At 44.4% G+C, this 11,216-nt stretch overlaps 1 protein-coding gene across 1 annotated transcript; it reads left to right on the forward strand.

Moving 5' to 3' along the window:
- The first annotated feature begins 821 nt into the window (after positions 1–821).
- LOC135391112 (protein phosphatase inhibitor 2-like) lies at positions 822–10,686 on the forward strand. Its single transcript, XM_064621209.1, has 5 exons — positions 822–929; positions 1,531–1,695; positions 1,809–1,894; positions 3,424–3,626; positions 8,078–10,686. Exons 1-4 carry the CDS (start codon positions 847–849, stop codon positions 3,573–3,575), a joined length of 486 nt encoding a protein of 161 aa, XP_064477279.1. The 5' UTR covers positions 822–846; the 3' UTR covers positions 3,576–3,626; positions 8,078–10,686.
- The last annotated feature ends 530 nt before the right edge of the window (positions 10,687–11,216 follow it).

Consider the following 11,216-nt stretch of genomic DNA (forward strand, 5'->3'; position numbering starts at 1 on the left):
CTAACTGCGATCATTGAGTAACAATGTTTTTCAAGGTATAACGTTGCTGCGTTCTTTGTGATGCGTAAACATGGAGTGAAGAAGTGGTAAGGAAGAGCAGGAAGTTTTCAAGGACATTTTTCGAAATTAAAATTAGCTGAAAGGAAGGTGTCATATATAAGAATGTGTGGCAGTGGTGTAGCCAGTGGGGAGAGGGGTTTAGACCCCTCCTAAAACTGCATTGGTAGTGCATTTGGAAGAGGGCAACGAGGGTGAAACCCTCCCCCCACATACCTCCTCTCGAAATAATTTTCTGGCTACGCTACTGGTGTGTAGTGTGAAAATCCCTAGTCCAGGAACCTTTCCTTTCTTAATAAACATATCGCCCCCGAGTCTAGGCACCACTATAAAGGGACAGGACAACTTTCACATGATCGACTTTCACATTATGGAGTTTATCCACCAGCTGGTCTGCATAGATCTATATTATACTCCCCTTTATTCGGAAAGCTGATCATAAGCAGGCGATATACATGTATAGGTTGGTACACAACGCGAAGTAGCTGTCACATTACGAAACATCCCTGAGCTGATTGTTCTTTGACTTCTCTTTAGTATCCTTTGAGTAATAAATTTTCCAAAGGCGACAGCTAGCGCTTCTTCATCTCGTTGTCAACATGTCTCCTCCGCTAATAATGTTAAAACTGTGTTGATTTCGAAACACAAACAAAAAAGGACACGACCATGACCGACTTTTTTTTTTCGCAGCGGACTAGCAGACGAATTATGCGAATTATGTAGCGCAGATGGCGTAACATGACATCTCCCATGATGCTCATCATGGTCCACAATCCCTCCCTACCAAACATGGCGGAGAACTTGGCGAAAAAGCCTCCGAAGGGTATACTGAAACCGTCTACGAGCTTCGAGTATGCAGAGGCCCGACGACAGTGAGTATGATTCGAGCTACTGGCCCGTGCTTTGTAAGCCCAAGCAGCTGCCAGAATGAAATTCAAATCACAAACTGGCAACAACGAGCATGCAGCTTTGGCGCCGGTCGTAGTGACGCTTCACTGTTACGCAAATATAACTGTGCTTTATTACGTAATAGTTAGCGTAAACCCAACTTCCGTAATCGTATGTATAGCTTGTTTCCCGTTAGTCATGCACTACTGATGTATTGGTCGCGAAAGCTTGGTATTCCGTTTCAATCATTTAAATGTTCAGCGAAGGTCAAGGGTAGGAACAGCGAAAGGACCTTTGAGGCGTCTGCCACAAATCAGGCTCATGAAACGTGCTAACAGAATACGGGCAGTGCCGGCTCTCATTCTCGTGAGCAGTGCAAGCGTTCTTAGCGTCGTAAGCGTTCTCCAAACACAATTAACGTGACGTAACCGCTATGTTCCGCGCCCCCGCGCCCTTGATATAAAAAGCATCACCAGTTGTGTTCTGCAACCTCTCCAAGTGTATATTTTTTCAGTACTTTACGACAACGTAGAGCAGAAGCGTCGGCCCTATATCTCACGCGCTTTGCTTTGACGTGTACCGTAGGAGTCAGATGGACCTGAAGTGGGACGAGATAAACATTCTACAGACCCTGCACCCACCTGACAAGGATTATGGCTTTATGAAAATTGATGAACCGAAGACGCCGTACAGTTACGGTGCTGAAGGAGAAGAGAACAGGACACTTGACCCTCTGGCATTAGCTGCAAGGTATGTTCACATATATATTGTTCTTCTTTACATCTAACTCGGGCGAGCGTAAAAATATGGCCGGAATTCAATGTGAAGCTGGTATTAAGTAGTCGTATTGCTTCTTTTCGCAGAATTGAAAAGGGTACAGATACGCCTGCAAAGGTCTTCGAGGAGCCTGACTCTCCAGAAGCAGAGAACTTGACGGAGGAGGAATTACGTATGATTTACATTAATTTCTTTTCGTAGCTCACAACATGGCTTCACTTTGTGGTTTTTACATCACGGAACAGTGGTTGGCCCTCCTTCGGCTCACATTTTTCCACTACCTAGCCAATGGAATGTTATGATGCGTTCGCTAATAAGCCATACCTATGACAATACTTTGTAAAAAAAAAAAACGACAGTCTATGCACGCTTTGCTCATCAAGCTGCTTCCATGAGAGGCAAAGTGTTTTGATGTAGTACTCAGCTCAACCATCGCAACGCTGATGATAATGACAAAATGGAAGTTCAGTGATTCAACGAGTTCGGGGCAAGATTTTCCCTTCATATCCATACAAGTATGAGGGCACAGTAAACAGAATACGTTCTGGTCACAGTGTTTAATATCCATGCCCAGTAGAACGAAAATTGCAAACTCTAATGTTGGCTAACCTCCACGCTGCACATGAAATAGAAAACACACAATACAGTCTGGCTCAAGAATACAGACTCATGGACGAGACTTGTGCACACTAAGTTGCTACAGAAACAATAAATAAACCAAAAAACAATGCCAGTTTAAAATACAGGGAATCATAACAGCAATGGGAATTGGCGAAGTGAAATGTATCTGATTTGCTGAACCCCCACCCCAATTGTCCCACCTTGGGGTCGGAGAAATACGCTCGTGTTATACAAGGGGCAACTGTACAGCTTCTGTACAGATAAGCTTAAAGGAGTACAGAGGGCCATGCAAAAAAATTTCAGATAAAGACATCTGATGAAAGTGTGTGTGTCATTATACCGAATGGCGCGAAAGGTTTTGATGTGTGCAATTTGTTTTCCAGAAAAAAACTCACATAAACATCCGCGCGTTCACACTTACCTCGCCACTCCCGCTATAACGAGGATGAGGAGGTATGATGACACGTCACCGATGACGGTATAAGAAGAACTCGTTCTGGTTCGCCGGTCACTGGGGGTCAGCGCCTTGCCCCTTTGCTGCCGTAAACCTGTTTTGCCAGTTCTCCCGGAGAATTGGGGATAGAAGGAGCAGCCGAAGCATTACCGAGCAAGGAGAAAGGCTTTATCAGAAGCCCGAACAGCCGAGTAGCAGACGATAGCGGAGTAGCAGACAACATTTCTCTAGGCCAATCAGCGAGCGTTCTCCTTATAGCGTCAGCGCGAGGTTCCAGGCAGATCACAGGCTGGTACTCCTCTTCACCACCGTTGCGCACGGCCGCTTTTTGCGGCGTATTTTAAATTCAATTTCTGCGATAATTATGACTCTGTGGTGTAAATTACTTCGCATGGTGCATCTTACTGGCCTACTTAACAGTTTTATAGGAAGAAAACTGGGTGTTAAAAATGAGTTCTGTGCTACTTTAACAGTTGCCTTTGCATGTCCTGCAATGTTCACATGCCATGCAGTGGTCAAGCTTGGCTGGACAAAGTGTCAAAGACTGCCCGATAGTCATTGGTGGATAGTCACTGGTAGTCAAGGACAATCTCATCCTATTAAATGTGCTCTCTATCCTTCCACAGAGCGCCGGAGGGTGTTTGAACTGAGGCGCAAGGAGCACTACAACGAGTTTGAAATGGTGCGACGCATGAGAGAACGCATGAAGAACAATCCTCCTGAGGATGAAGACGAAATTGACGAAAGCAGTGAGGATCTAGGAACAGAGGAAAACTAAAGGTGCTGAATGAGACACCAGAACCCAACCCTCATCTACTGTCTGTAGCATGTAAGTGAATGCGTTCTTCTACGTTCATGTACAGGCTGACATTTGCAAGCACACTAATTCATGTCATAGACAGTATGTGCCAGCAGCAGCTGGGCTGTTGACTCAGCTCAAGACTCTTGCTTCGATTCGCTCGAAACCATTTTAGAAACATCGTTGTAGCGACGCTCCACGGGAACTACAAACTTGTTCGTTGTACATTCGCAGTCCGATTTTTCGTTCTCTGCAGGGATCGCGCAAAAGTCCGAATAATTGAGCAGTCCGAAAAAACGAATTTCGTTTCAAAAGTCAACATTATTAGGTACCACCGTACCACCACCGTAGAGCGATATTGACGGTTATCGTAAATTTGATCGTTATACGGGTTATATTTAGGACCTGACTTTTTCGGGTTTTATTTTTGGCCAAATTCGGGGGGTAAATATCGGGTGATATTTTTCATTTGAAAATTCGGGTGTATTCGGGTTAAATCCCGTTACGGCATATTCTGTCGTCAGGAATTCGGGTGTATTCGGGTGATTTTTTTTTGTTTAATAAAAATTTGTCTTAACATGGAACTAATGTTTAGCAATGTTATCAAACTTTATTTTAATGCACGCTTATGAGTGTGCCACGCGACCCGGATGTTTTCGGGTAGATTCGGGTTAAACACGAATCTTACAGATTTCGTTCGGGGGGTAAATATCGGGTGGATACGGGTTTAACCCTAAAAAGTGAGGCCCTAGTTATGTTGCTAACCGCGGGCTGGGCTAAAAATAGCCGCGCCACATTGTCTCCCCGCTGGGATGGGGCAGACTGTACCAGGGTTCACTTTGGAAACCAGAATTATTTGAAAATAGCTCGTTATTTTCGCTTGCTTCTGATTGTTCGTGCGCACTACAACTTTGCGTTCAAGGGCGTCGAGGTGTGCCATGTACTCAACGGGAAGGCCGCGATCCACAGTGAAGTCCTTGAGCACGTCGAGAGCGCGCAGAGCAGCGGTGCACGGAACAGGTGGTGATGCGTCGTCGTCTTCATCCGATAAAGCATCGTTCACATTCCCATCACGCAATTCGCGAACCTCGTTAACGATGGAGTTGTCGGTAAACTCTTCTGTGGCCAGCACATGGTCGTCACCGTTAATGTTGTCTTCCAACGACACGCCCTCGTTCCATGAGGGTTGAGTCCGTTGCTTGGGTCCTCTTCCCATAGAAGCAATGCGAACTTTGACGGTGAAAAGGGTAACCATCGTTGTGCGGGGATATATCGTTATACAGAATATCGTCACACGGGGGTTTGACTCTAGTAGGCCGGAAACGGTTGTCGATGCTTTCTTAGGGTCAATTCACACGATGCAACTTTTTGCTGCAAACTCGGTTCCCGCTACAGTTGCACGAAAAAGGTCCCTTTCACACAGCGAGCAACTTGGAATGCCGTAGTTGTCACTATGCTCGCCAGATGGCACGAAAAGACATCATTGTCATCATTTTCGTCCAATCGCACTGCGGTTTCCGCTCGTTACGACTTCAATCTCTTGCGAGTTTGATGATTTTGCATAATCTCCGCTGGTCAGTGATAATTTCACCGTCTCGCGTACTGCCGCTGCAGTAACTGACACATCGAAGTATTCTTGATTGGTTGCGCTTGCAAGGCGGAGCCATGTGATTGACAGGTTGCAGCTAGAGTTGCAGTAGAAATCGCTCGAGAAGCGATCGGCTGTGCAACTCCTGCAACTCGAGTTGCGCGACCAGAGCCTCACCGTTCACACGGTGCAACTTGGTGGCGCAACTAAAGTTGCATCGTGCGAATTGACCCTTAACGGGCAGTCTTCCATCTCTGTCTGATAACATCAGCTTGTACTTCCATCTACATTCTACAGCTGCTATTTCTCGAAGCGATATTGTATAGGGGCGAAAGCCCCGCAGTCGCCTTAGCTCCACGTTCGACGGATGCACCGAGAGATGGCAGGTCATCGGTATCCTGAACACGTAGAGGGAACATATCAGGAAAACTTTAGGCAACATCAGACGTCACCATTCCGCAAGTCGGCTTCGCCTAACGCCTTCTTGCTTTAGGTGAAGCTCGCTTTACTTCGCGGGTGGAGAGCATGCGCTCGTCTTCACGAAGCACCACGACAAGACTCCTTCGCTCAGAGTATTGGAAAATGAACAGTCACTGCCTATTTTCTTGCCCCAATTTTTATATTTGGTTTCCTTGACCTTCACATTGTGTCATGCGCACGTGATGAGCTGGTGATTGCTCGGGGCGCTTGCGGCCTGGGCAGACCGTGTCCAAAATGTCGAGCGACAGAGATGTACGGCATCCAAAATTTTGGATACTGTTGTGCATTATCTCTACGGGGCCTAGTGCCTTTCCACGAGTGTGTCAGAATAATTGAGCATGTCAGAAAAATAGGTCGCCGACAGTGTCAGATTTTCGTTTTCACAGTATAGCACCCGAAAACAATCAGTGCTATTCACAACTTATGTAGTAGGACATTATACTGGTGGATTCGTGCAAGGTCACAGTATGTCATTGCAAACATATCATTAACTTATAACTTATTTTTTGTTGCTTTGTTGCAACAGGACTTTTTGCAGTAGCCTCCTCAAGCTTGTTGAGACAACAGAGAAATTCAAAATGGTCTCCCTCAGATTCTGTTGCACGTCGTAAGAAAACAATAGTTAAAGGTACCGTTCGCTCTCCAAGCATCAATTTCTACGTCTTTGTTTCTGCTAGTAGTGCATTCTCTAACTTGCCGAATGCCTCCTGCACTTTTTGCCGACTTGAGCTGCGTAATTTAATATCAGCACTATAAATCATTGGGCCCCATATGGGCTATGGCACTATGACAAGATTGTGAGGACATAAGGGCATTTCCTTGGTGACGGGCTTCTGTCACCCCTGCTGCAGAATTCTTTGCGTCCCACTACAGAGGATACGTGAGAAATAGATGTGACCAATCCTTGAGGATGTTACAGAAACATCGTACGAATTTATGAGTCTCAATAGCTGACTGATTTTTTATCGGACCCGTTCGATACTTCAGACTCCGAAGGGTAGGACCGCGACCGTCTCCATAGGATTAATAGATTTTTACGACAATTTTTCTGGTAAGATAGTCCGAATCGCCCGGTTTTCTGGACTACAATGCTTGCGGGGAAGCATTAATATGGCTATTTTCAGCTCTACGGCTCTAGCTTTGAAACTGCCATATTGGATTGCGTGTTTGGATTGGATCGGTAATTGGAATCCTAAGAGAGACTGCTCTATAACTTCCGAACCACACTCTTGGGGGTTGAGACGCTAGTCGAGTTTCTGTTTGGGCACGCTGGCGCTGTTCACCAGCTTTCGACACATTGTCACGATTGTCAGATGTGTATGACGAACATGTGGCATTCGCGCAGATGCAAGCGGATTTCGTTACACGCAGGCGCTGCATGCGGCAGGGTACAATTACACACTCCTTTAGTGCAGTTGATGTGAAATAAAGTTTCATTAAGTGATCATTAGATTGCTCAGACTGCTGTATTATTCGGACTCGCGTCACCGCCAAGCCCGGAAAATCGGTCAACTGCTGTATATGAACGCCATATCCGTAGCATGGTTCGCGATGTAAACGCGAACGAAGCCGCAAGTTACACCTTCTCTCCTCCTCAAGACATGGCGGTATTGACAGGGAGGCCGCCTCACATTGTTACTCCTCTTGAGGAGGAGAAAATCGGGAAAGCGCAAATTGCAGTTTCTCTCGCGCTTAAATCACACACGATGCGATGCATGAATCCCGCTCCTTTTGTGTAGCTGCCAAACTAATGCCATCTTTCGTACCAATGACAAATACACGGGGCTGGTTGGTACCGTTGTGGCCACTGTTAACCAATCTCCCGTTTCTGCGGCCTCACTCCGATTAAGCGCTCGACTACCAGAGAACCGTGGAAATAGCAATGGACTGGTTGACTATCACTTTGGTATGGTATTGTTTATTGACAACATCTGCAAGAACAACGGCCCAAGCGCAATGAAAGAAGCCGCAGGAAATCATTCACGCGAGCCTCAGATGAGCAGCCATCTTTCATCGCGCTTCAGCCATGCTTCTTTTTCTTTTTTTTCGCACGTGATACTATGCTAGCACCCAGCAATCCCCAAAATAACAACGGACCGGTCTAATGCTGTTTTCTTTGTTCACTGACTGTCAAGCGCTTATTGGAAACGGGAGATTGGTTAACAGTGGCCACGACAGTACATAGCATGCAAAATGTGACAACAAAGGAATAAGGGACAGAGACGTCCCATCCCATCCCATCCCCCCCCTGTCTGCTTTGTCGTCACATTTTGGAATCTTTCATACCGTGAGGAGAAATGTTTCGCACTTTAGTGCCCCTTCAGGCGTTGTGTCCATCCCTCTGTGTTTGATTGCCTCAGCTACAACTAAGTGCACATGATGTACATCTTTGACATGCAGCTATTGTTTGCAGGAAAGGCTCCTGTACAGTGCTGGTACAGAAGTGACCTAATCCCGCCAGCCTTACCTTGTTTGGTCCAATGAGGAGAGTGATTTTTCATTTGCTTCATCAGGGAATGAGTCCACCCTTTCGAGATTGCTTTGTGTAAATGCATGGAAGAATCAAGTGCACTTTCAAGCAATACCATGCAACGCTTGACTCGCATCTATACTACCGGTATATTCACGGTAAAACGTGCACTCCACCGTTGACTTCTCATTGCACTTTGTCGCTTTTGTAATGAGGCTGTGAGTACAGGAGTCTTAATTGAGTAGGATATATTTTTTTTTTTTTGCTTTCTTAAATGTAGATTCGTTCTCGGTAAGGTCTTTTATTCAGTAAAAGACATCCCCTTGCTGGAGTATGACGTAAATTATGTCAGTACCTCGCGCTACGTCGTTCCATGGCATTTGAATATTTATTTCAGTTATTGGCGAGGAAGGCATTTTTGCCAGGGCAGACGCTGCTGTATGTGTAGAGCCTTGTGTCCCAGGGGTAAACCTGGTAAAACCAACTTTTATCCCCCGTCCCCGATTTGCACTATCGTCAGGGCAGAACCCAGAAAAAAAAAAACGTTAAAGAAGAAATTGCCACAGTGTAAATTCAGCCATGAATACAGCACTGGAGAACGCAAAGCACTACACATTCTCCAAAGTTGCTTAGCATCTCGTCGTCTTCTGAAATACGAGAGGCTTTTTTTTTTTTTTCCCACCAAATATCATCCGATTTTACCCCAATTTAAGACCTTTTTACATCTGTACGAGCTTGTGCTAAGACTATGGAAGATGCACAGGAGACAGATAAAGATACTGTAAAGGGCTCTGCACTTCAGCTATGTATTGACAACAATCCACCGTATGTTTTTATACACGGTGAGGGTGAGGAGGCAGGCCACACGCAGTGGATTGTCATCAGTAAATGTAAAAAAAGTAAATGTAAAAAAAGTTGAAAAGAGTAAAAAAATAAATTTTAAAAAGGGAAACAGGTAAATATAAAAAAAGTAAGGAAAAATGCTCTACTCTTTACTGAAGTTTACCGAAGTTAAGTCTTTACCGTGCCCATACCTGTCTCCTGCTGTTAGCGTGAGGTCTTACATGTTGCAGCGTCAGCTAGCCCAGATGAGAACACTGCTCACTGCCGATAGGCCAAATACTTTGCCAGGGAGGCGGCTGAGTTGTTTGAGAGACGCGAGAGGCTACCTCAGCAGTGTCTCCTAACATTGTCTTTACAATGTCAAGATACTAGTCTCTGTGTTCATACAAGAAGTTAAAAACAAAGTAAAATTTGTACGTGAGTCTGTCAGCGAGATACGAAGACTACTGATTTTTGTCCCCAGGCGTGGTAGTTTTCTTTTTAAACAAATTTACGTTCTGTTGATGTTAGTATTACTAACTGATTTTCTTTTTAATCACTAAGCGACATATAGCTTGTGAAGCAGCAAAGATACTTTCGTGCCTGTGCACATGTACATGTGTGTGAGGTGATCCAAATGTCAAAAACACATGTCAGAAATGTCAAAAAGGCATGAACGGTGTCATACTGCTAATGCTTCACTTCTGGAGTGTTAACTCGTTTGTTTTATTTGGTTTGCTTCAACGGCATGCATTTTAAATGCCAGATAACGCCTAATGATTTTGCTTTGCAATATGGATTGCATTTACGTGGGATGTAAGTGTTAAAACCTGCACAATGCTGGGTTTTGCATTTGAGATGCTTGGTATGACTTATGTAGATCCCTTAAATTGCCATAATATTGTGCTGTCATTTGAGTTGAATGAGACCATGGTCAGTGCCAGTACCCTAGAAAGCTCCGTATGAACTGGTACAGGCAGTGCGAGAAACTAAACGAGTGTAAGGAATTTTCGTCCCTAAACATGTGCCATGCTGCTATTCCTACTTGTGTTTGCAGCCTATGCACTTGCTACATGACTACAGGGTAGGAGTTTTGAATGTTGACAAAGAAGCTCAATTTCTTTCAAGTATTGGCAGATGTCTTCTAGGACACGTTACGTTTTACGCGCACACATACCCATGCAGACATGCAGTGCTGTTCTCGGATAATTAGAACTTTACATGCTCCCTCTGCGTAAAAATACTCTAACAGTCATTCATGACGTGCTGTGATCACTCATTAGGGGAACATCAGGTTTCTGAGTTAAGGTCTAAATTTGCTACAACAATGTTGTACCTTGTCCTGTAGCAGTACGTTTTTGTACGGATAATGTTGTATAATGGCCCTTCTGTTGATATTTTCTCACTATTTTGATATATTTATTATGGTAGGTGAAATAATACTTCTTTTTTTCCTGTCTTTTGCACTTACCCACTCATTGTAACTATAGGTTTGATATTAGGGTTTGCTTGCAGGTGGATTGCCCATAACACTACATACTCTGTTGAACATGTTACGCATCAGAGACAAAATGCTTATGTCCGTGTCGGCTGTAACAGTTTTGCACTTTACTGATTTCTCCTAACCGATGTGGTATCAAGCTTTCATTTTAAACAGAACAGAGAGAGCATATCATGCTGCATTGCACAGGTGTAGGTATGTTTAAGGGGTACTAAAGTGCAAGAACTTCTCCTCGCTAGTTCATCTAAACATGCAGATTGAATTATATAACAGAAACAGTTTGCAAGAACTGCTACAACATGGGCTTCCAATGAGCTTCATGAAAGAAGAAGAAAAAAAAAGCAGTGTCAGTAACATAAGACATTCTGTGGTACCAATTCATGATTCCTGCACATGCGGATGTTCACCTGTAGGTCGTTAAGTGTGTGTGTGCATGCATGCACAATGTACATATGTATAGTGCTAGTGTGTTAATGTGTTATCAAGCACATCATAGACAAGTCATGAGCACATAGTATTTTCTCATTGCTGGAGAATATTTTGCGCCACATATTATAAACTACACCAAAATACATGAGGTGCTGGAGGTGCTGTGCAAGGAATTTTTTTTTTTTACTCATGGTAATTTGAATGCTGCTATGCTTGTTGTGCAAGAGTTGCAACATGAGCACTTTTGCATAATTTTGCTTTGTAAGGTCATCGTCGCACTGTTAGGTGATGTAACGCAGCATGTGACGGTGATGCCACATGTAGTATAAC

This window comes from Ornithodoros turicata, chromosome 4, assembly GCF_037126465.1.
Source record: "Ornithodoros turicata isolate Travis chromosome 4, ASM3712646v1, whole genome shotgun sequence".
In the NCBI taxonomy this organism is placed as follows: domain Eukaryota; kingdom Metazoa; phylum Arthropoda; class Arachnida; order Ixodida; family Argasidae; genus Ornithodoros; species Ornithodoros turicata.